This window comes from Nicotiana tomentosiformis, chromosome 2 (genome assembly GCF_000390325.3).
Source record: "Nicotiana tomentosiformis chromosome 2, ASM39032v3, whole genome shotgun sequence".
In the NCBI taxonomy this organism is placed as follows: Eukaryota; Viridiplantae; Streptophyta; class Magnoliopsida; order Solanales; family Solanaceae; genus Nicotiana; species Nicotiana tomentosiformis.
In genome coordinates, this window is record NC_090813.1 from 194,062,539 (window position 1) to 194,089,331 (window position 26,793).

Here is a 26,793-nt window from a genome sequence, read left to right on the forward strand (position 1 = left end):
CTCACCAAGGCCAAAAATAATCCATTAATCCCCCGAAATTCACCCGAGCTCCCCCTCCCACGGGACCTCAACCAAATATGCCAACAAGTCCTACAACATGATACAAACATAGTCGAGCCTTCAAATCACATCCAACAACACTAAAAACACGAATCATACCCCAATTCAAGCCTAATGAACTTTGAAATTTCAAGTTTCCACAAACAACGCCGAAACCTATCAAATCACATCCGATTGACATCAAATTTTGCACACAAGTCATAAATGACATAACGGACATATTAAAATTTTCAGAATCAAATTTTGACCCCGATATCAAAAAGTCAACTCCCCGGTCGAACTTTCCAAAAATTCAACTTTAGCCATTTCAAGCCTAATTCTACTATGGACCTCCAAATAATTTTTCGGACACGCTCCTAAGTCTAAAATCACCATATGGAGCTATTGGAATCATCATAATTTAATTCTGAGGTCATTTACATATAAGTGAATATCCGGTCAACTTTTTCAACTTAAGTTTTCAATTATGAGACTAAGTATCGCATTTCACTCCGAAATCCTTTCGGACCCGAACCAACTAACCCGATAAGTTATAAATAAATTTTGAGGCATAAATTGAGCAGTAAATGGGGGAAAGTGGGTTGAAATTTTCAAAACGACTGGCTGAGTCGTTACAATAACTAGTTTCAGCTTATTCAGAGATAATGTGACATTTCTTATGACAATAGCGACACTCTAAATTATTGTATCTAGATGTTAAGTCGGATTTACCCCTAACAAATAAGCTAAATTCTGCTTGAGTTCCACTAGCTTCCCCAGTAATATCACTATCTATCTATCTGTTTTTTTTATTTTAAGATTGATTTAATATCCTTACAAGGGGTATTATCCTTTGCATAAAGTATAGTATCTCTTATATGCTTAAAAGATGAGAGTAGAGAACAAAGTAGTAACACGGCTTAATCCCCATCTTTAATTTCTGCGTCTATATTACTCAAATCCATAATAATAGAATCAAATGTGTCAAGATGAGAGAGAATAGAGGTACCTTCACCCATACGAATTGAATAAAGCTTCTGCTTCCGGTAAAGTCTATTTTTCATTATTTTCTTCATATAAAGGTTTTCAATTTTTTCCATATACCTTTGGTTGTGGTTTCTACATAAACTTCACGTAAAACCGCATTTGAGAGATTTAAGATAATACTTGATTTTACCTTCTTTTTTTATGATGGCAAAGTCCCCGTCCGTTATTTTATCCGACTTCTTCTCCTTTCTTTTTCTCAACATAAGTCTTTGTTAAAGTCATATTGGCTACTAAAATTAACCCGGTTAGATCTATCTCTCATACCAATTTGTTAGGATCAGAAACCATGTAGTGCGAAATTTATCCAAACAATGTTATAATGAAAATAACAAAGACAATACAAGTTGATAATAATGGTAATTAAAGAAGATAAAAAAGATATAAAATTTAACGTGGTTCGGTCAAGGTGACCTAAGTCCACAAGCGGAGAGGAGCAATTTCACTATAGCAACAGGCACACAAAAGAGAGTACAAAATTAGAGATAAAACTCTAATTATCCCAAAATATATCCCAAGAGAATAACCTCGCTACAATCACTCACAAAGAAGAGGTTCACTCAAAGTGTTTTCCATCACTAACTCTATGGACTATAACAAAACTCTCTATCACAAGAATACTTTAAATGAGTTTCTAATCAAAATATGGGATGATTCAAATGAAGTAAAATGACTCATATTTATAGGGTAAAGTTCTTGGTCCCCAAGTAAAGAAAAAGAGAAGAAAAAGAAAATACTTTTATTCTTTGGCTCCAAGCTAGAATACTTTGGCTCAAAGTTTGAGTACTTTGGCTCCAAGTTTGCTTTGGCTCCAAGATTAGCCATGGAGAAATTTAGGCCATATCTTACTATAAGTGTAAATTCGAAGAGGACAAGATCTGTTTGGTAATTAACTCTAAATTGTTTGAAGAATTAATCAAAATATTTGCTCACCAACCGCTTAAAATACAAATATTTGTGTGTATAACCATGCATAATAGTTTATAATCTATGTATAGTAGCTAAGAAAAGTAATACTTCCTCCGTTTTAAATTAGATGAGGTACTTCCTTTTTAGTCTGTTCCAAAATAAATGATACATTTCTAAATTTGGAAATAATTCAACTTTAAACTCTTTATTTTACCCTTAATGAGAAGCTTTTATAACCACAAAAATATCGTGGCCCCATAAAACTTTTACCCCTTAAGCTTTTAAGACCACAAGTTTCAAAAGTCTTTTTTTTTTAAAACTCAGTTCCGAGTCAAACTACCTAATCTAAATTGAAACGGAGGGAGTAGTAAATTGAGCTTCTGACATAAGTGGCCACTCGGCCAAAACATATATCAGTCGATGGCCCATAGTTTTACATTATAATTTTTAGCCAAAAACAAATAACATATGCTAACCAACAAATAATTTTAAGCGCCCTTTTGTCCCTCCTTCACTAGTCCTTTCCTTCTAACCAGCAAAAAAAAACTGCCTGATTTTTAGAAATACAATTAGTTGATTTTAGATAAAAACAAATGAAAGCATTTTGAAAAATAATAAAGATAAATTTGCAATGAGAAATTAATATTTTGATGCACCTAACATAGAAAAATCAAAGAACCTATAACTCTTCCTAATTGGCAGCCTTATCCATTATCGATCACATTAACTTCTCTTTTACAATTCCATCTCTTCTTTTATTGGCTCACCAAAAATAACCCAAAGACCGAAAAATTCTTATAGTTAAAATTGTGTGTGTATATATATATATATATATATATATATATATATATATATATATAGTTGCCAAATTTTTAGAAATACAATTAGTTGATTTTAGATAAAAACAAATGAAAATATTTCGAAAAATAGTAAAGATAAATTTGCAATGAGAAATTACTATTTTGATGCACCTAACATAGAAAAATCAAAGGACCTATAACTCTTCCTCATTGACGGCCTTAACCATTATCGATCACATTAACTTCTCTTTTACAATTTCATCTCTTCTTTTATTGGCTCACCAAAAATAACCCAAAGACCGGAAAATTCTCAAAGTTAAAATTTTGTGTGTGTGTATATATATATATATATATATATATATATATATATATATATATATATATATATGTATGTATTATAATCAATGTATACTGTATAAAAACTCAAAATGTATATTTATATTAGGTTGGGTCATTCCTATTTTAATTTGGTTATTATTTGTTAGACTGAAAAATAAAAGAATGCTATCGAAAAGTTATAGTTTTCGGTCATTATGTTTTTTTATATGAGTTACTAGCAATTTTTATGAATTTTATGTGAGAAAACATAGTTGTATGACTTTGATAAAAAAATTATAATTATATGACCATTTATTAAATTTACCTTTCACTATCACGAGCCTGCCCTCTTTCCAAAGATATATATTTAAAAGTATTTCTTTGCATGGCGAAAATCCTTTATGTAAAAAAAATAAAAAGAACTATCAATCGCTAAAATGCAAGTGTGGTGTTTGGTGTCATTTTCTTTCAAGAAATGCCCTAAATAGAGGAGTCGAGTATGAAAATAACATACATTATATTAGTTGAACTCTATGGTGAGCATCAGCGTGTGCAAAACATGATTGCATCATTAATTTGAAAAATGCATAATCTTCACTATACAAAATAGATTGTTATTATATAAAAAATATACTAAATAGAATGTCACTATACAATTTATATACAATAAACTGTCACTATACAAAATATATACAAAATAGATTGTCACTATACAAAAATATACAAAATAGACTTTCACTATACAATTGATATACAATAGACTATCACTATACAAAATATATACAAAATAGACTGTCACTGTACAATTTATATACAATAGACTGTCACTATATAAAAAAAATATACAAAATAGACTGTCACTATACAAAATAGACTGTCACTATACAAGTAATATACAAAATTGACTGTCACTATACAAAAAATATATAAAATAGATATTTCAGACTATTAGATGTAATATATTTGGGTCGGAGGGATATTTCGGGTCAATGGGAAAAAATATGGGCTATTAAAATTTTAAGGGGCTATATAAGGTCATTTTCTCTAGTAAATTAGACACGCTATTTGTGTAAAGATCCCAATTGATTTTGGGCTTTTGGAAAAAGCAAGGGAAGGCCCATTATAGTTGGCGGCAAAAAAAGGGTAATCTACGCGATATGCCCATTGAAAATATCAGTTAATACCATATACAATTAAAAAAATTATTTTACCTTGTATACCTACTTTATAAATTTATTTTACCCTGTATACCTACTTTATAACTTTATTTTATCGTATATACCTACTGTATTCCAAAATAGAATATTGTGGTATGTTTAGTTTGGATATTGTATTCCAAATTAGAATATTGTAGCATGTTTAGTTTGAATATTGTATTCCAAATTAGAAAATTATCGTATGTTTGATTTGGATATTGTATTCCAAATTAGAATGATGTAGTACGTTTGGTTTGAATATTATATTCTAAATTAAAATATTAAAGTATATTTTATTCGGATATTGTATTCCAAATTAGAATATTGTGGTATGTTTGGTTTGAATATTGTACTCTTCATTAGAATATAGTGGTATGTGTTGGTTTGATTATTATAGTTGTTACATGTATATTCCGTTTGGATACTGTATTCCAAATTAGAATATTGTGGTATATTTAGTTTGGATACTGTATTCCAAATTAGAATACGGTCGCATGTTTACTTTGAATATTGTATTCCAAATTAGAATATTGTAGTATGTTTCGTTTGAATATTGTACTCTTCATTAGAATATAGTGGTATGTTTGGTTTGAATATTGTAGTTGTTACAGGTATATTCCGTTTGGATACTGTATTCCAAATTAGGATATTGTGGTATGTTAAGTTTGGATATTGTATTCTAAATTAGAATAGTGTAGCATGTTTACTTTGAATATTGTATTCCAAATTAGAAAATTATAGTATGTTTGATTTGGATATTGTATTTCAAATTAGAATGTTGTAGTATGTTTAGTTTGAATATTATATTCCAAATTAGAATATTATAGTATATTTTATTCGGATATTGTATTCCAAATTAGAATATTGTGGTATGTTTGGTTTGAATATTGTAGTTGTTACAGGTATATTTCGTTTGGATATTGTATTCCAAATTAGAATAATGTGGTAAATTAGATTTGGATTATATTCTAAAATAGAATATTATGATACGTTTTAGAATATAAGAAGGTATAACATGTAATATTTTTGAAATATTTGATGTAATTTTAAAACTTAGGTATATCATGAAAGAAGTGAGTTTTATAAATCGGTATATGAGTTAACTTCCCCCAAAAAAACCTCTTCAATTGGGCGGTAAACCACTAAACCCTTCATTTCATATAATTGCCACAACAGAGCTAAAACCCTTGGCCGTTTCTGCTTCTGTTCGTCAGCTTCTCCGGAGCTCTTCAGCCGTCGTGCTTCGCGGCACATTCAATGGTGAAACGTCATCGCGAAGAAACCGATTCCAATGGAGCGCCGGCAGTTGAACCTGCGACGTCGTACAGCACGGTTTTCATAGATACCAACTTTGATACTCACTTGGCTTTAATTGTCTCCGACTCTGATTCTGTCTTCGATCTCAAAAGTAATTTTCCCCTTTTCTCAATTATATATAGTACGTATTTTTTAATTTTTTACTGGCTGCTGTTTTATACATTTTCATCCCTGGATGCTCTGTTAGTAAAATTACTTTAACTCATTATTATTAAAAAAAATGTCGAGACATTGGGTGCATTTGCACTCACTGCTTGTATGTTGGGTATGTCAAAAAGGTAAAAATTGTTGGTTAATTTTGTATTAGTTTAAGTTCTATGCACTGAATGTGTAAAAATATTAACACAATTGGTCACTTATTAGGTAATCACAAGTTAATTTCTTGATAATATTAATTGTTAATCTTGTAAGAATGGTAACTGATCTGTTATCACATGTTAAATTGGTGTATGCAACTTAAATCCATTTTGTATCCCGAGTATAAATTTCGCATTGTTGGTACTAATTTGCTTATAAGTGATTTTAGATTCTCAATCACCGAATGATTAAGTTACAAAAGAGTTGAGTTGCCTGATGCGACGTGTTTGTGTTAAGCAGAAAAGGTTGTGTTTGAACATTTAAGGTGCTTTCCTGAGATGAAAGAATTGAAGATTTCTTCAGTGAAGGTCTGTTGCTAATCCTCCAACTCACTGTTTTTTTTGTCTATCTTTATATATCTATATATTCTTGTAAATCCATGACGATCGACGCCTTTTGTTATTCCTAAAAAGGTGAAACGGAGAGGACATTACTATCACCTGTCCGATACTATGCTTGTCAGAAGTGTTTTTGAGGGTATAAATAATGGCTGGTTCCTTTCTGTTGATGCTTCTAGCTGTGACCAAGGGTTACTTTGCATCACATATGCGCAAACTGAGGCTGACAGTCATTCGTATGAGAATGATCAAAGGTACCCTAAAAATTATAGGTGAAGCAATATGTTTTGTTGTTACAGGAGACGACATGTCACTTTTGCTGGAGTTCTTGTCCATACAAAATAGTGAAATATTGGCCTAGTTGAGAAACTAGAAACTGGTTGGAAAAAAAATCAGTTTCATGAATGTGATTCAAAATATCAAAATCATTTTGTATGTAGTAACCAACATCACAAAGTACATCTTACCTTGAAAAGTGACAAGGATTAAAGATCAATACAAAAAAAAGAACAAAATGTGTTAATTAAAACCCACCACTTGTACCATTGCATGGTGTATGTCCCGTTTGTTTCCTACCCAAAATGGATTTTCAGACAAATAATCCACAAGTTTTGGATAGCTCCTTCATATCATAAACACGCAATAGCAACTTACACAAGTTTGTACAAGAACTATCCTCCAAGTTGATAGACAAAACCATGGCCGCGGGCTGTGTGCATATGACCAAGTGCCGATTTTCATCTCCACATATAAGAGTGAGAAAATTAATATATCTGATACTTGCAGCACCAAGAGGAATAGTCTTTTTCAAATTCAAAATTATCTAAGCGATAACCCCTTTTTGAGCGAATGTAATATAGACGGTCTTTCAAGCTTCCAAAATACATAGCTTCCCTTCTTTTAGACGGCATTGGATACGGATGAAGGCTCTCTGTATCAAGATCAAAATAGATAGAAGTCTCAGATTTATATGCTGGCCAAAATATTGCTCTATTTACGAAAACCCCATTGTTGAAGTCCACGCTTCTTACAGCTGATTTTGAAAATTGACATGTCAAATTCCTCCACAAATTAGTCTCTGAAGAATATATACCCATCTCAAAATTCTCGTCAGAAGAGCTAAGACGACGATCAGAACTTACATGAATAACTTTAAAATGAGACGATACAGAACAATCGAAAGCCAAAGTCGTGTAGAAAATCAGCAGCATCACCATATCTATGTTCAGTATGTATATATGTTATTTCAGGAAGAGAAATAAATTGGTTTGTAGTCGGATTACAGACATAGTATTTGCATATAGGGTTTATAGTTCTTTTCTTTTTTACGGTGCGACAAACAAGTAAACCACCACAAGAATTCAAAATCACAACACCTTCGCCATAAGGATTTTGCAAACCTTTGAGAGAAGCTTCAGAGTGGATTATTCCATTATCAGTAAAAGAAATATAGAAGTACTTAAAACTCTTGTTGTCTTTGCGCCAAAATATATTGACAAAAAGGCTACCCAAAGAAGGAGTTTTAAGCCTCCAAAAGGAAACAAATTTGGGATCAAAGATTAGAGATTGCCATCTTTTACAAACAAGTTTGCATTTGAAGAGTGGCTTTGGTGAGAGGAGTAAAATAGTTGTAAGAAGATCATTGTTGCCTTCAACTGCTTCTCCAGAAGTAAAAGAAACCTATAAAATCCGACAACCCATTCAATTACGAGTCCAACCATACTAATTTCACTCAAATCCGACTCCGAATCGATGTTCAAATTTCAAAAACTCACTCTATGAAACTTTAGGCTAAAAACCCCAATTTCTCTTTAAAATTCATAATTCAATTGCCAAAAACGAAGATAGAATCATGAATATATTATTGCCAACATCAATTCAATTCTAGAAACATTCGGGGGCACTATATATGAAAAGACTACGACGGCTAAGGAATTCATGACCAAAATTGAAAACGAATTTGTCAAGAATGAAAAAGCGAAGAATCATACACTCTTGACAAATTTGTAAGCATAGTGAAAGATTTTGTTTAGTTCCATAAGGTTAATGACTATTTATAACTAGTAAATTTTTTCGCTCTTCGCGTGAGGTGAAAAACCTCAAAAAATTTAGAAATAATATTTTTAGAAATTAAGTTTTTTAGGTATATACATTTAAAATCAATAATCTATTAATTAAATCACAAATGTTTTTGGAATTAGAGTTTATATTAACCTGCATTGTTCGTTACCAAAATTTCATATAAAAAAGGGAAAAAACAAAAAAAGTACTTTTTATATAAATGATTAGTTTATTTATGTATTTACTTTATTTTCGTTCATAAGATAATAAATATTTTTTTTCTCTAAACTTTTCTATTCATCAAATAACATGAAATAAAAAATGTATATATGTTTTTAATTTAAATAAGTCATGACATTCCCATAGTTTGTCCATTGAATTGCATTTTTGTTATGTGTTTCTTTCCTAATCTTTTCCTTCTTCATATTCTTTTATTGCTATTTTCCTACCATTTTCTATTTTTTAATTTCCCTCTCAATGACGGAAAAATAAATTCCGTCTCAATCCTACTCCTACTCCTACTCCTACTCTATTGCTTTTTCTTCTTACAACCACTTTCTATATTAATTTTTTATTCTTTCTTTCATTGTCTCCATCTTTCCTCTTGTCCTTTTCAGTTTAACTCATTCAGTTTTATTATGCCAATTGTTCTGAAAACACCTTAAATGAGGGAAGCGAAGTTTACTTCAATTTGTATAGTTATTATGTAACACCTTACATAGTTGAAGGAAAAGTTGAAAACGTCAAGACTTCTTGGGCACAATGAGATAGAGAAATTTAAAAAAAAAAAAAAGAAGAAGTGATAAAATGATAAATAACAGTATACTATCTGATTTGGAGTAAATGTTCAACAAATCATCTTAAAAGGTGCTTATTATCAGTTATTGCAATACGAATCACACATTTGCATTAACATACTAATGACATTAAAATTAACCACAATTCTAATTTTAAATCTAGCATTAAGCCAACAGAGAAATTCAAAATAGAGAAAAGTCAAAATAATTGATTATTATTCCTTCAGTTGTCCCAAAAAGGCTAATATATATTTCGAGAGTCAAACTTCATAATTTTGATGGCAAATTGAGATATAGAATCTCTAAAGTTTAAAATGGTGAAACTTTTTAAAATTCTATATTTGAAAACTATATAAAAATTATTATTAGTCATAATAATTAACAATTTAAAATACTTAAATGACATAAAAAGTCAGCACTAAAAAGCAAACTCATTTGACACTCTGAAATTAAAAAAATATCAGCTTTTTGGAGAGAGAATATTACTCCTATTGTCCCATTTATGTGATATTTTTTGTTTATTGAAACTCAAACTTCTTAGTTTTGACTTTTGACTATAAATTTGAATATAGAATCTTTAAATTTTTTAAAATAAAATTTAAAATCTACATAAAAAATATCATATGTTATATTAATAATTAAAAATTCAAAATATTTAAAATATATATGAATGATTGCGGGTCAAAAAATGATTCGTTCATAAAAGGGGACGGAGAGAGTACATACCAAATGAAAAATAAGCAAATTGTATATCCGGGAAGTATTAGTACAATCATCATATAAATAGAAAATCAAAGGATCGGAGCAACATAGAAATCTGAAATATTATGTGGAAAATTTAGAAACATGTTTAGTTTAAGCATCAAGTCTGATCCTCAAAGGGAAGATGCCTGTTAGTTCTTCATATCTAAATCATGAGTAAACACACAAAAAAAAATGAAGACTATCAAACTAAACCACATACTCATAACTCATCTGCCCATCTCACACTTAGGATACTGTCAGAAAAGTTAAAATTTTGATTTTGCCTGGGGACTTAAGATTTCTCATTATCAAATTACGTTGCTCGATCGGGAACTTTCAAAGGATTTCTCTCATAAGCTTTCGGATCTCTAAGGCTGTGTTCTCTGTCAATTTTCGACGTTGACCATAGATCTTGCAACGGTAGTAGTCAGATTTTTGTCATTATATTGACGCTTATTATTGTAGACATAAAGAGACGAACAGCGATATTACCGTGGAGAGAAAATTGGTATGAATGGCCTGCAGGTGTTACTGGAAAGTGGTATGGTTGTGTAGGTGTTGCCGGATGGATGCCGCTGTGAAGGAAAAAGGGACAAGAGATTTCTGTATATTCATAGTGTTGCACAAAGAGTAAAAGCGAACTTATTCCATAATTGTAATGTAATTGGGATGGCAATTACAAAATACGTAGAAATATGAGGAAGAGAAAAGGGTGACAAGTGGGCCGGTCCAGGCCCGGGACCGGCCCGGGACCGCGGGCCAAACGGGCCAGGATCGTTTGGCCCGGTTTTAATGGGCCTGAGCCGGTCCTATGATTTGGGCCCGTCAGGCCCGGGACCATTTAGCCCGCCAGGGATCGGGATCGGGATCGGTCCGGGACCGGATCGGTCCCTTAGCGGGCCAAACGGTCCCAACGGCTATTTTTTTTTTTTAATTAAAAAATATAGCCGTTGGGCTGTCAAAAATAGCCGTTGGCTATTTATAAAATAGCCATTTAACCCCTCCCCCCTTTGTTTTAATCCCAAACTTTTTATAATTACACTTTTTTCCTATTTTCAACTATAAATACCCCATCATTCTTTCATTTTTTTCTTACAAAATCATCAATCTATTACAATATCTCTCTAATTTTCTTCTATAATTGCTACTATTGTTTACTTTATTGTTACTAAGTGTATAATATGTAAGTTATATTCGATATATATATATAGTATAGTATTGTATATATACTAAATGAGATGTATATATAGTATAGTATAGTATATATACTAAATGTAATATATATATATATATATATATATATATATATATATATATAAAAGTTATATTCGATATAAGATGTATATATAGTATAATGTATATATATATATATATTAAATAAAATTTAGGTCACAATTCTATAATACAATTTACAAAGCATTGCTTTAGATATTTTTTTTAATATCTTTTTGTCTCTAATATCTAATTTTATTTTTTTTTAAAAATCCGTTGGGCCCACTTAACCCATTTAGCCCGCGGGCCGAGACCATTTAGCCCGGGACCAAACGGTCCCAGTTCCGGTCCTGGGCCGGTCCCTACAAAAAGACCGTTTAGCCCGGGACCGTTTGACCCGTTTAATTTGTGACCGGCCCGGAATCGGGACCGGAACCGTTTGGACTGTCTCGCTTAGCCCGTTTAGGCCCGGGACCGGCCCACTTGTCACCCTTAGGCGTGACTTTCAAGTGGAAGAGAAAGAGGCGTGACTTTTTAAGTTTTAATAGATCAGTTAGTTAAAGGGAAAAAAAGGCAAAAATCTGACAAAATAGGAAAATAGATTTACTGTACTATGAGACCGCCACCTCACTTCTCCAAGTCCCTCTTTTATATAGATATATATATAGATCGGATAATAAAGGAAGAGGAAACAATAATTGTCTTTGATTAATGAACCAAGAAAACTGCAACGATCGACTAGAATTAAATGCGAGGAGACCAAAGGTTTCTTTTCCTCTCTTCCTTCTTATGGCTATTTAATTTATTGGCAAAACATATATCTGAAAACAATAAAAGTTACCATGAACCTCTTCGTTTACAGTGAGATTAAATGGAGTTTTGTTAAATAGATTTCTCATTTAACAAACTTATACTACTACCAATTATTCGACATTTTGTTGATTCACATATTTAAAGACGTAATATATCCCATTTGGCAAAAGAACTCTGCTATTTGGCCACACTCATAATGGTCACACCCGTAAAATACCCTTAAAACCCTTGATTTCATATTTGGCTTAATATCCATTTTCTCTCCAAAATATTTCTCTCCCAAACAAGCTAATAACTATTGATTATCCCAAAACACTGATCTCATAAAATCATCATTCTCTCATGGGAAGGTCAAAAGCCTTCATATGTTTATGTATACTACAACAACAACAATATACCCAGTCTTATCCTATACCGTGGGATCTGGGGAGGGTAGTGTGTACGCAAACCTTACCCCTACCTTGTGAGGATAGAGAGATTGTTTCCAATAGACCCTCGGCTCAGGAAAGTATAAGCGCCACATTAATGAAAATATAGACAAGAAAGGACAGTACCAAAAAGACATATAAAAGCAGAATAAAAATAATAAGGTAATAAGGTAATCCACAATGAAATAAAACAACGGTTAGTCATAAAAACCTACTGCCCACAGAAAGCGAGACGGTGTGACAATACTACTGTTATGAACACTCTAGACTACCTAATATACTACCCTAATCCTCGACCTCCATACCTTCCTATCAAGGGTCATATCCTCGGTCAGCTGAAGCTGCACCATGTCTTGCCTAATCACCTCTCCCCACCTTTTCTTTGGCCTACCTCTACCTCTCCGTAGGCTCTCTAATGCCAACCTCCTCACCGGGGCGTCTGTGCTCCTCCTCCTCACATGGCCAAACCACCTAAGCCGCGCTTCCCGCATATTGTCCTCAATAGGAGCCACACCTATCTTCTCGCGAATAACCTCATTTCTGATCCTATCTAACGTGGTGTGCCCGCACATCCATCTCAACATGCTCATCTCTACTACCTTCATCTTCTGGATATGAGAGATCTTGACTGGCCAACATTCAGCCCCATACAACAACGTTGGTCTGGCCACCACTCTATAGAACTCACCCTTAAGTTTCGGTGGCACCTTCTTGTCACATAAAACACCGGAAGCGAGCCTCCATTTCATCCATCCCGCCCCAATACGATGTGTGACACCTTCATCAATATCCCCATCCCCCTGAATAATAGACCCAAGGTACTTAAAAATCCCTCTCCTAGGGATGACCTGCGAGTCCAGCCTCACCTCCCCTTCCCCCCTTGTGTCTCGCTACTGAACTTACACTCCAAGTATTCTGTCTTGGTCCTGCTCAACTTAAAACCTTTAGATTCTAGGGTCTGCTTCCATACCTCTAATTGTGCGTTCACACCATTTCGCGTCTCGTCAATCAATATAATATTATTTGCAAATAGCATGCACCACAACACCTACCCTTGGATGTGGCGCGTCAGTACGTCCATCACCAGAGCAAACAAAAAAGGGCTGAGTGCCGACCCCTGATGCAACCCCATTATAACCGAAAAATGGTCTGAGTCCTCACCTACCGTCCTCACTCGGGTCTTTACTCTATCATACATGTCCTTAATCAGCCTAACATAGGCAGCGGGTACACCTCTAGCCTCCAAACATCTCCACAAAACCTCCCTCGGAACTTTATCGTACGCCTTTTGTAAGTCGATGAAAATCATATGCAAGTCATTCTTTTTCTCCCTATACTGCTCCATCAATCTCCTAACAAGGTGGATGGCTTCTGTAGTCGAACGCGCCAGCATAAATCCAAACTGGTTCTCGAAAATAGATACCCTTTTCCTCACCCTCAGCTCTACCACTCTCTCCCAGACTTTCATAGTATGACTAAGCAGTTTGATACCCCGATAGTTATTGCAATTTTGGATATCACCCTTGTTCTTGTATACAGGAATCATTGTGCTCAACCCCCACTCTTCTGGCATCTTCTTCATTCTAAAAATGACATTAAATAACCTACTGAGTCACTCCAAGCCTGCCTTGCCCGCACTATTCCAAAACTCCACCGTGATTTCATCAGCCTGGTCGCTTTGCCCCTACTTATCTTACGCATAGCCCCCTCAAATTCATCAACTCTAATCCGCCTAAAATATCCAAAGTCACAACGACTCTTGGAAAGTTCTAAATCACCCAGAACAATGCTCCTGTCCCTCTCCTCATTCAAGAGACTATGGAAGTAGGTCTGCCATCTCCGACGGATAAGCCTCTCATCTAACAAAACTCTACCTTCTTCATCCTTGATGCACTTCACTTGGTCCAAGTCACGCGCCTTTCTTTCTCACGCCTTGTCTAACCTGAATAACCTCTTATCCCCACCTCGACCCTCGAGTTCCTCATACAAAGGACTAAAAGCTGCATTTTTTGCCGCCGAAACTGCTAGTTTTGCCTCTTTCTTAGCCAACTTATAATGCTCCCTATTCGCCCTCTTCTTCTCCCCATCTACACTTTCCACTAGCTTCAGATACGCTACTTTCCTGGTTTTCACATTACCTTGAACTTCTCCATTCCACCACCAATCTCCCTTGTGACCACTAGAGTAACCCTTTGAGACCCCTAATACCTTACCCGTGGCTTCCCTAATGCACTGCACAGTCGTGATCCACATAGCGCTTGCGTCCCCACTACTTCTCTAAGCCCCATAGTCACCAGCTTGACCCCCAACTCCTGCGCTTTATCTTCCATCAAGGCTCCCCACTTGATCCTATGTTGGCTATATATCACCCTCTTCCTCATGATCTCAAGGTCCATGACCAGGAGCCTATGAAGGGTCGATGGGTTCTCACTCGGGATGACCTTGCAATCTGTGCAAAGACCTCTATAGGACTTCCTGCAAAGTAAATAATCAATCTGAGTCTCGGCCACCGAACTCCGGAAGGTGACCAAGTGATCCCTCTTCTTCGAAAAACTCAAGTTTGCTATCACCAAATCAAATGCTCTAGCAAAGTCCAGAAGAGACGTTCCTCCTCCGTTTCTATCTCCAAAACCAAAGCCACCATGCACATCATCATACCCCCCCATACGTCGCTCCAATATGTCCGTTAAAATCTCCTCCTATGAAAAGCTTCTCGGTATGCGGGATACCATGCACCATCTAATCCAAATCCTCCCATAAATGCCTCTTGACTTCCTCATCCATCGTATGTTTACGTATAATGTTATGTATTGTTTTTTAAATAAAATTTATACGGATGGGAAGATCAAAAACCTTCGTATGTATACAATATTATTTTTCAAAAATTTATACAGTATATAAATTCGAGTAACCTTGTTATACCATACACATATGATAAGAGAGATTTCATTAAACACATAATTCACCAGCCTTTCCTTAACCTAAACATGAATGATAATCAAGAAACTAGTTTGGAGCCATTAAACCCGAAAAACAACCAAGAAACTAGGTCGGAGAAACTAAGGAATGCATTATACATATCTTTAGGGCTGAATTCGGATGACAGTTTGATGAGTGAAGATGAATGGGTCAACATTGATTTAGACAACAACTTCAATGATGGAGAAGATCATGTTGACGATGCTGATGATGACAACCATTATTTAGAGAAAGAGGGAGAAGTTGGAGAGGACATGGAAATGTCTAATGAGTCAAATGAAAAAAATATAGTAATAGGTCCAATTACTGGAATGCGGTTCAATAATAAGGATGTTATATTTGATTTTTACAAAGAACATGCAAGATTATCAGGGTTTTGAATTGTCAAAAGAACATCAAACAAAAAAGGTGGTGATATTGTAAGGTATGTGCAATATGGTTGTGATAGGTCTAGGAAACCAAGGAATAAGCATGTTACCAAGAGGAGGAACTGTCGTGCTAGAATAAATGAAATTTTGGAGGAGAATGTTTCATGGCGTGTTTCAAAGGTGGTTAAAAAACATAATCATCAATTGGAACCAGCACTATCGCGAATGATGGCTGGACACAGATCGCTTAGTAAGTTTCTTAAGAGAGCTCTTATAGCCAAAGATATTGCTGGCTTAAGACCCTCAAAAAATATAAGAGTCACTGAAGTACTTGCTGGTGGCCCCGAAAATCTTGGTTGTACACCAAAGGACTGTAGAAATTATATTTTGAAGAGTAGAAAGCTTCAATTGCAAGAAGGGGATCCACAATCATTACTTAAGTTCTTTAGTGACATGCAACAAAAAGATAGGGAATTTTACTACTCCGTAGATGTGGATAGTTTTGGTCGATTTCGTAATGTCGTATGGGTTCATTCACACTATAAGGTTGCATATGAGGAGTTCCATGATGTAATATGCCTTGATACCACATACCCTGTGAATCGATACAATATGCCATTTGATTCATTTGTTGGTGTCAATCAGCATAGGCAGTCCATACTTTTGGGATGCGCTTTTATGTCTGGTGAGGATATAACAAGTTACAAAATGGTAATCTCTACATGGCTTGGGGATCTTAACAATGTTCATCCATTAGATATCATGACTGACCAATGTGATAGTATTAAGTCTGCCATCAATGCATTGATGCCAAATACAGTATATAGATATTGTATATGGCACATATTCGCAAAGTTGCCTATGAAGTTAAGCGGAGTTCTTGATGGTAAGATTGCAAAGGCAGAATTTAAGGCTTTAGTTCTTGATAGAATTAACGTTGCTGAGTTTGAGAGAAGATGGAATGATTATATTGCAAAATATAACTTAGATGGAAGGGATTGGTTTTATAAGATTTATTTGGAGAAGGAAAAATGGGTTCCTATATACCTAAATGACCACTTTTGGGCTGGGATGTTGTCCACACAAAGAAGTGAAGGAATGCATGCTTTATTTGATGGATTTATCACCCACCAAAGCACTTTGAAGCTATTTGTTCAGCAATATGAGTTAGCCAAAAGATCTAATTTCGAGAAAGAATTGGAAACTGAATATAGGTCAAGGTGATTTGAACCAAAATGTTTCTCTGAATTCGCATGGGAGGAAAAGCTTCAGGCATGTTATACTCGTGAAGTGTTTGAATTTTTTCAAGTACAGTTAAGGAAAATGTACCATTGTGAAATCAGCACCCCTGAAGATCATCAAGCAAACCCTGGAGTAGAGAAATTATAATGACCCTGCCGGTCGTTTCTAGAGTTGTAGCCCCGTTTCCCTTTTTTCTACCTCTTTTTTGTTCTATAGCTGCTATATGACTTACCGGGTTAGTTGGTTCGGATCCGGAGTGATTTCAGAGTGAATTGAGACACTTAGTCTCTTAATTGAAAGCCTAAGTTGAAAAAGTCGATAGGATGTTGACTTATGTAAAAAGACGATCTCGAATTTGAATTTTGATGGTTCCATTAGCTCCGTTAGGTAATTTTGGACTTAGGAGCGCGTCCGGAATGTGATTTGGAGGTCTGTAATAGAATTAGGTTTGAAATGGCAAAAATTAGAATTTTTGCAAGTTTGACCGGGAGCGGACTTTTTGATATAAGAGTCGGATTGGATTTCCGGAGGTTAGAGTAGGTTTGTGGTGTCATTTATGACTTGTGTGCAAAATTTGAGGTCAATCGGACGTGATTTGATAAGTTTTGGCGTCGTTTGTAGAATTTGGAAGTTTTGAAGTTCATTAGGCTTGAATCCATGTATAATTCCTGTTTTTGATGTTGTTTGAGGTGATTGGAGGACTCGACTAAGTTCATATCGGGATTTAGCACTTGTTGGTATGTTTGGTTGAGGTCCCGGGGGCCTCGGGTTGATTTCGGGATATTCACAAACTTGATTTTTGAGTTGGTTAAGCAGCTGAAGTGCTGCTGCTACTGGTGTAACCGCACCTGCGGAGTAGACACCGCAGGTGCGAGTCCGCAGAAGCTGGGCAACTGTCGCAGAAGTGGTCAAGGGAGAGGTGAGCAGGGACCGCAGGTGCGAAGATTCTCCCGCACCTGTGTGGTCGCAGAGGCAAGCAGAAGAGGCGCAGATGCGACAGGTTTCGCAGGTGCGATGGCATTTTTTGCACCTGCGATATTTGTAGATGCGGTCCAGCGCTCACCGAAGCGGAGTCAGCTGGTTAAGTGGTTTCCACAGATGCGGGATTCTAGTTGCAGAAGCGGTTTCGCAAGTGCGGATAAGAGGCCACATGTGCGAAAGGCCTGGGCAGAACATATAAATACGGGACTTCGAGAGTTTTCACCATTTTCACCACTTTGAGCTCGGATTTTGGAGGTCGTTGAGAGGGATTTTGAAGTGATTACTGAGGTAAGCTCCTTGTGTCCATTTATCTTCAATAATAATATTTCCCCACAGATTTTATACCTAGTTGTTGAGTTTTTGAGGTGAAATTTGGGGGTTTAGGGCTAGAGAATTGGAGAGTGAATTTTGGGGATTTGAATGACCAAATAGTGTCGGATTTTGATAAATTTGGTATGGTTAGACTTGTGAGTGAATGGGATTTCAGGTTTTGTGACTTTTTTCGGATTTCGAGACGTGGGCCCGGGGGCAGATTTGAGCCAATTTCGGATTTTGGCTTATAATTTCGTATTTTTCTCATGGAATTGATTCCTTTAGCCTATATTAATTGTATTGTACTGCTTGTGGCTAGATTCGGGGCGTTTGGAGACCGATTTGAGAGGCAAAGGCCCTTTTGAGGTAAGTAACAGTTAAATATGGTCCCAAGGGTATGAAACCCCGAATTATTGTATTATGTGAGTATTTTGGAGGTGACACACATACTAGGTGATAGGCATGTGGGCGTGCACCATGGGAATTGGGACTTGGTCCATTCCGTGAAACTAAAAAGTTGAATAAGCTTGTTTTTAGCTATGTGCCCTTTTTGTGCTATAGAAATTTGACACTGAATCATGCTAGAAATCATGCTTAGGCTATGTGTTGGTGCTGTAAAGACCCCAGTGGTCGTGATACCTGTTGAACCTTCCTGCTTATTGTTATTTGTACTCAGTCATAGTATTACTTGCATATTATACCTCAGTCTCTATTATTCCCTGTTGATACATTATATCATTCAGTTTTGGGCTGATTCCCCTTTATTATTGAGGGCCGTGAGACTAGAGAGGTTGATGACTGAGTGAGGTTGAGGGCCTGTTTGTGAGGTATTGATACCATAGCACGTGAGTTGTCTGCGCGGATCATGATATTTATACTACAGCACGTGAGTTGCTCGTGCGGATTCTGATATGATACTGTAGCGTGTGAGTTGTCCGTGCGGATCTTGATATGATACTATAGCACGTGAGTTGTCCGTGCATCACATGAGTTGTCCGTGCGGATTATAGCGCTTGGGCTGTAAGAGCCCCTCCAGAGTCTGTACACCCTAGTGAGCGTAGGTACCTATTGATTGTGAGTATTGAGGGCTGAGAGCTGAGTGTTGAGCTATTAAGAGAGCTTGAGGGACTGTTGCCCTGAGAGGTTGCACTTGTTTCATTTGTTGCTGCACTTAGATGATTTATATCATTGTTCTGAAACTTCTGGAAAATATTGTATCCGGTTTTACCTGAACTTGGTAATGTGTAACTGACTTGACTTAAATTGCCGGAATTTAAAACATGTCTACTTTCATTGCTGAAATTACTGAAATGAACTGTATTTGTATAGCTCGTCACTACCTTTCAGTTCCTTAATTATTATTGTTACTTACTGAGTTGGTTGTACTCACGCTACACCCTGTACTTCGTGTGCAGATCCAGGTGTTACCGGTCACGGAGGACGTTGATTTCGTGTGTGGTTGAGTATCGGAGATTCACGAGGTAGCTGCCGGTGTTCGCAGTCCTTGTCTCTCCTTCCTTGTTATCTTTTCTTTTCTGTATTAGTATTTTGACACAGACTCTTGTAGACATTATTTCTTAGACTGGTTGTTTAGATGCTCATTACTTGGTGACACCCGATGTTTGGGGCTATTTTTCCGCATTGTATTTTGAGTTTAACTCCTGTTTTTACGAAAACTCTGTCATGTAAAAGCTTTTGACTTATCTTTTGTGAAACATTGGAAGTATTTTTTAGAATCGGCTTGCCTAGTACCATCGATAGGCGCCATCACGATAGGTTAGGATTTTGGATCGTGACAAGTTGGTATCAGAGCCTAGGTTGCATAGGTCTCACGAGTCATGAGCATGTTTAGTAGAGTCTTGCGGATCGGTACGGAGACGTGTGTACTTATCTTCGAGAGGCTGCCGAACCTTAGAAAATTCCACATTTCTTGAATTTTTGTCATGCGAATCTTTTGATTTTGGTAACTAAATTTTTGTTGTTCTAATTCTCTCACAGATGGTGAGGACGCGTACTATGGGGAAGGATGGGCGGCCACCAGTACCACCAGTCAGGGCCGCGAGAAGCCGAGATCGCGGTAGAGGCCGCTGTAGGGGCAGAGGTGCAACTCACACAACAGCTAGGGAAGCACCTGCAGATCCACCAGTTGCCCCAGTTCAAGAGCAGGCTCCAGTTATGGATAAGCCTATGGGACCAGCTCAGGCACCACCCGTGCCCATTGTGATTCCAGGCCTTTAGGAGGCCTTAGCTCAGATTCTGACCGCGTGTACTAGTCTTGCTCAAGCGGTCTCTGTTCCGGCCACAACAACCACTTCTCAAGCCGAGGGAGGTGCTCAGACTCCCGCTGCCCGCACACCAGAGTAGGTGGTACAGGGACTCCAGACACTGGGGGTACCACCAGCCCAACCTGTTACAGCCGCTCAAGACTATGTGGTTCATGTCATGCCTGATGATGAACAACGTAGATTGGAGAGGTTTGGGAGACTCCAGCCTCCATCTTTCAGTGGTACAAAGGGAGAGGATGAAAATGGCTTCTTGGATAACTGCCAGAGGATACTCCATACAGCAGGTATTCTAGAGACCAGTGGGGTCTCATTCACTACTTTTCAGTTCTCTGGGGCTGCCTTCAGTTGGTGGGAGGCTTACGAGAGGCATAGGCCGGTTGGCACAGCACCCCTTACCTGGCAGCAGTTCTCCGTTCTCTTCTTGGAGAAGTTCGTGCCTCAGTCTCGTAGAGAGGAGCTGCGCAGGCAGTTTGAGCAGCTTCGTCAGGGTGATATGTCCATGACGCCATAGGATATAGGATTTTCGGAGTTGGCCCGTCATGCTGTCTGGTTGGTTCCCACCGACAGGGAGAGGATTAAGAGGTTTATAGATGGTCTCACTTTTCAGCTGCGATTGCTTATGACTAGAGAAAGAGTGTCTGGTGCTACTTTTGATGAGGTTATCGACATTGTTCGTCAGATTGAGATGGTTCGCAGCTAGGAGTGGGTTGAGAGGGAGGCCAAGAGGCCTCTTGGACATGGTGGATTCAGCGGTGTTCCTTCTGGGGGGTCAGTTCTACCACGGTAGGGGTCGTCCTTTCAGACATGCTCAGACGGCTCACCTAGTTCACCATGGTGTATCATCTGGCCATGGTTCACACAGTTATCAGCAGGGCCAGTCTTCATTCAGTGCACTACCAGAGCAAGTTTCTCTTGCCTCGTCAGCTTAGGTGTCTACGGGTAGTTCCTCGGGGTATCAGGAGCTGCAATTCCATCAGTGGAAGGGTTGTTTCGAGTGCGAAGATTTTGGTCATATTAAGAGAGATTGCCCTAGGTTGTTAAGTGGGACTCCACAACAGAGTTTTCGGCCGATGGCACCAGCACCAGCAGCTTCACCACCCGCCCAGCCAGCTCGGGGTGGGGCTCAGTCAGCTAGGGGTCGCCCTAAAGGGGAGGCAGATCAGGGGACGTCAGGCCCGTTTCTATGCTCTCCCTGCCATACCAGATGCCATTGCTTCGGATGTTGTGATCACATGTATTGTCTTAATTTTCCACAAAGATGCCTTTGTATTATTTGACCCTGGTTTCACTTATTCATATGTGTCCTCGTACTTTGCTCATTATCTGGATATGCCCCGCGAGTCTCTAGTTTCACCTGTTCATGTGCCTACGCCGATGGGTGATACTGTTATTGTGGACCATGTAAATCGGTCATGTGTGGTGGCTATTGGGAGTCTGGAGACTAGAGTGGATCTCTTGTTGCTTAGTATGGTCGATTTTGATGTGATTTTGGGTATGGATTGGTTGTCTCCATGTCGTGCAGTTCTAGATTGTCACGTGAAGACCATGACGTTGGCAATGCCAGGGTTGCCGAGGGTTGAGTGGAGTGTCTCTATAGACTATGTTCCCAGTAGAGTGATTTCATACTTGAAGGCTCAGCGGATGGTTGAGAAGGGTTGTTTATCTTATCTGGCCTTTGTGAGGGATGTTAGTGCAGAGACCCCTGCTATTGATTCTGTTCCGGTGGTGCGAGATTTTTCGACTATGTTTCCTGCAAACCTGCCGGGCATGCCGCCTGACAGGGATATTGACTTCGGTATTGATTTGGTTCGGGGAACTCAACCCATTTCTATTCCACCGTATCGTATGGCACCGACATAGTTGAAAGAATTGAAGGGGCAGCTTCAGGAACTCCTTAATAAGGGGTTTATTCGGCCTAGCGTGTCACCTTGGGGTGCACCAATTCTATTGTGAAGAAGAACGATGGTACTATGAGAATGTGCATTGATTACAGGCAGTTGAACAAGGTCACAATCAAGAACAAGTATCCTTTGCCGCATATTGATGATGTATTTGACCAGCTTAAGGGGGCGAGGGTGTTCTCCAAGATTGATTTGCGGTCAGGATATCACCAGCTGAAGATTCGGGACTCATATATTCTTAAGACAGCTTTCAGGACCCGATATGGCCATTTTGAGTTCCTTGTGATGTCTTTTGGGCTGACCAACGCCCCAACAACGTTCATGCATTTGATGAATAGTGTGTTTCAGCCTTATCTTGACTCGTTCATTATTGTATTCATTGATGATATCCTGGTGTACTCCCGTAGCCAGGAGGAGCATTCCCAGCATCTGAGGATCATGTTGCAGCGGTTGAGGGAGGATAAGGTTTATGAAAAGTTCTTCAAGTGTGAGTTTCAGCTCAGTTTAGAGGCGTTCTTGGGCACGTGGTGTCCAGTAAGGGTATTCAGGTGGATCCGAAGAAGATAGAGACGGTTCATAGTTGGCCCAAACCGTCCTCAGCCATGGAGATTCAGAGTTTTCTTGGTTTGGCTGGTTATTACCGTCGTTTTGTAGATGGATTCTCATCTATCGCATCGCCCTTGACCAAATTAACCCAAAAGGGTGTTCCTTTCAGTTGGCCGGATGAGTGCGAGGAGAGCTTTCAGAAGCTCAAGACTGCTTTGACCACGACTCCAGTTCTAGTTCTACCATTAGCTTTTGGTTCTTACACAGTGTATTGTGATGCTTCTCGGATCGATATTGGGTGTGTTCTGATGCAGGAGGGCAGAGTGATTGCTTATGCTTCGCAACAGTTGAAGCCCCATGAAAAGAACTATCCTATCCACGACCTTGAGTTAGCAACAATTGTTCATGCCTTGAAGATCTGGCGTCACTATTTGTACGGTGTCCATTGTGAGATTTACACTGATCACCAGAGTTTGCAGCATCTGTTCAAACAGAAGGATCTTAACTTGCGTCAGCGGAGGTGGTTGGAGCTTCTTAAGGACTATGATATCACCATTTTGTACCATCCCGGGAAGGCCAATATGGTGGCCGATGCCTTGAGTCGCCAGGGGGAGAGTTTGGGGAGCTTAGCATACCTTCCAGCAGTAGAGAGGCCATTGGCATTGGATGTTCAGGCCTTAGCCAGCCAGTTTGTTAGATTGGATATTTCTGAGCCGAGTCAAGTATTGGCTTGTGATGGTCTCTCGGTCTTCTCTTTATGATCGTATCAGGTAGCGTCAATATGATGATCCCCACCTATTTTTCCTTAAGGGAACAGTCCATCACGGTGATGCTAATGAGGTCACTATTGGGGATAATGGTGCATTGAGGATTCAGGGCAGGCTATGTGTGCCCAATGTAGATGGTTTGCATGAGTTGATTCTCTAGGAAGCTCATAGTTCATGATATTCTATTCATCTGGGTGACGCGAAGATGTATCAGGACTTGAGACAGCATTACCGGTGGAGAAGAATGAAGAAGGACATAGTGGAGTATGTAGCTCGGTGTCTAAATTGCCCGCAGGTGAAGTATGAGCATCAGCGACCAGGTGGGTTGCTTCAGAAGTTAGAGATTCTGGAGTGGAAGTAGGAGCAGACCACTATGGATTTCGTTGTTAGGCTTCCACGGACTCAGCGGAAGTTTGATGCGGTTTGGGTGATTGTGGACAGGCTGACCAAGTCAGCTCATTTCATTCCTGTGATGACTACCTATTCTTCCGAACAGCTGGCTCGAGTGTATATCCGCGAGATCGTCAGGCTTCATGGCGTACTGGTATCTATCATCTCTGACCGAGGCACGCAATTTACATCATAGTTCTGGAGGGCTGTGCAGTAAGAGTTGGGTACTAGAGTGGAGTTGAGCACATCTTTTCACCCTTAGACGGACGGACAGTACGAGCATACTATTTAGATATTAGAGGATATGATCCGCGCGTGCATAATGGAGTTTGGGGGTTCGTGGGATCAGTTCTTTCCACTAGCGAAGTTTGCCTACAACAACAGTTATCAGTCGAGCATCCAGATGGCACCGTATGAGGCTCTGTATGGTAGGCGGTGTAGGTCTCCAGTGGGTTGGTTTGAGTTGGGCGAGGCTAGATTATTGGGTACAGACTTGGTTCAGGATGCTCTGGAGAAGGTTAAGGTGATTCAGGATAAACTACGCACAACCTAGTTCAGACAGAAGAGTTGTACAGATCTGAAGGTTCGCGATGTTGCATTCATGATTGGAGAGCAAGTCCTGCTCCGGGTGTCATCCATGAAGGGTGTTATGAGGTTCGGAAAGAAGGGTAAGCTGAGCCCTAGGTTTATTGGCCCATTTTAGGTGTTGAGACATGTTGTGGAGGTTGCTTATTAGCTTGCCTTGCCTCCCAGTGTAGCAGGAGTTCATCTAGTATTCCATGTTTCTATGCTCCAGAAGTATCACAATGATCCGTCTCATGTGTTGGATTTCAGCTCAGTCCAATTGGACACGAATTTATCTAATATTGAGGAGCCGGTGGCGATCTTGGATAGGCAGGTTTGAAAGCTAAGGTCGAAGAATATTACTTCTATGAATGTTCGGTGAAGGGGTCAGCCAGTTGAGGAGGCGACTTGGCAGACCGAGAAAGATATGTGCAACAGTTATCCTCATATTTACACCACTTCAAGTATGTCTCTATACTCATTTGAGGACGAACGTTTGTATAAGAGGGGGCGGATGTAATGACCCGGCTGGTCATTTCAAGAGTTGTAGCCCCGTTTCCCCATTTTCTGCCTCTTTTGTGTTCTATAGCTGCTTTATGACTTACCGGGTTAGTTGGTTCGGGTCCGGAGTGATTTCCGAGTGAATTTGAGACACTTAGTCTCTTAATTGAAAGCTTAAGTTGGAAAAGTCGACCGGATGTTGACTTATGTGAAAAACGACCTCGAATTCGAAGTTTGATGGTTTCGTTAGCTCCGTTAGGTAATTTTGGACTTAGTCCGAATGTGATTTGGAGGTCTGTAATAGAATTAGGCTTGAAATGGCGAAAATTAGAATTTTAGCAAGTTTGATCGGGAGTGGACTTTTTGATATCGGGGTTGATTGGATTTCTGGAGGTTAGAGTAGGTTTGTGGTGTCATTTATGACTTGTGTACAAAATTTGAGGTCAATGGACGTGATTTGATAGGTTTCGGCATTGTTTGTAGAATTTGGAAGTTTCAAAGTTCATTAGGCTTGAATCCGTATGTAATTCATGTTTTTGATGTTGTTTGAGGTGATTGGAGGACTCGATTAAGTTCGTATCAGGATTTAGGACTTGTTGGTATATTTGGTTGAGGTCCCAGGGGCCTCGAGTTGGTTTCGAGAGATTCACGGACTTGATTTTTGAGTTGGTTAAGCAGCTGAAGTGTTGCTGCTACTAGTGTAACCGCACCTGCGGAGTGGGAACCGCAGATGCGAGTCCGCAGAAGTGGCCAAGGTAGAGGTGAGCATGGACCGTAGGTGAGAATATTCTCCCGCACCTGCGTGGTCGCAGAGGCGAGCAGAAGAGGCGCAGATGCGGCAGTTTCCGCAGGTGCGATGGTATTTTCCGCACCTGCGATGTTCGCGGTTGCGGTCCAGCGCTCGTAGAAGCAGAATTAGCTAGTTAAGTGGTTTCTGTAGATGCGGGGTTCTAGCCGCAGAAGCGGTTCCGCAGGTGTGGATAAGAGGCCGCAGGTGCGAAAGGCCTGGGTAGAACATATAAATACGGGACTTCGAGAGTTTTCATCATTTTCACCACTTTGAGCTCGGATTTTAGAAGTTTTTGAGAGGGATTTTGAAGTAATTACTGAGGTAAGCTCCTTGTGTCTATTTATCTTCAATAATGATGTTTCCCCACTGATTTTACACCTAGTTGGTGAGTTTTTGAGGTGAAATTTGGGGGTTTAGGGCTAGAGAAATTGGAGAGTGAATTTTGGGGATTTGGATGACCAAATGGTGTCGGATTTTGATAAATTTGGTATGGTTAGACTCGTGAGTGAATGGGCTTTCAGGTTTTATGACTTTTGTTGGATTTCGAGATGTGGGCCCTGGGGCCGGTTTGAGCCAATTTCGGATTTTGGCTTATAATTTCGTGATTTTCTTGTGGAATTGATTCCTTTAGCCTATATTAATTGTATTGTACTACTTATGGCTAGATTCGGGGCATTTGGAAACCGATTTGAGAGGCAAAGTCACTTTAAAGTAGAGTTTTGCGCGGTTTGAGGTAAGTAATAGTTTTAAATCTGGTCCTGAGGGTATGAAACCCCAAATTATTATATTATGTG

At 38.5% G+C, this 26,793-nt stretch overlaps 2 protein-coding genes and 1 long non-coding RNA gene across 3 annotated transcripts; 2 read left to right on the forward strand and 1 right to left on the reverse strand.

Annotated features, from left to right (window-relative positions):
* The first annotated feature begins 5,430 nt into the window (after positions 1-5,430).
* LOC104087615 (uncharacterized) lies at positions 5,431-6,836 on the forward strand. The gene is made up of 3 exons (XR_011413597.1): positions 5,431-5,714; positions 6,221-6,288; positions 6,394-6,836. It is a non-coding gene; the product is annotated as an uncharacterized lncRNA (long non-coding RNA).
* A 7,463-nt stretch (positions 6,837-14,299) lies between these two features.
* LOC104114432 (uncharacterized) lies at positions 14,300-15,039 on the reverse strand. Its single transcript, XM_070194862.1, has 2 exons — positions 14,668-15,039; positions 14,300-14,605 (listed from the first exon to the last, which is right to left on the reverse strand). The coding sequence occupies exons 1-2, from the start codon at positions 15,037-15,039 to the stop codon at positions 14,300-14,302; spliced, it is 678 nt and encodes a 225-aa protein (XP_070050963.1).
* Positions 15,040-15,360: 321 nt separating this feature from the next.
* On the forward strand, positions 15,361-16,944 carry LOC104114357 (protein FAR1-RELATED SEQUENCE 5-like). The gene is made up of 2 exons (XM_009624814.2): positions 15,361-15,725; positions 15,801-16,944. The coding sequence occupies exons 1-2, from the start codon at positions 15,361-15,363 to the stop codon at positions 16,942-16,944; spliced, it is 1,509 nt and encodes a 502-aa protein (XP_009623109.2).
* The last annotated feature ends 9,849 nt before the right edge of the window (positions 16,945-26,793 follow it).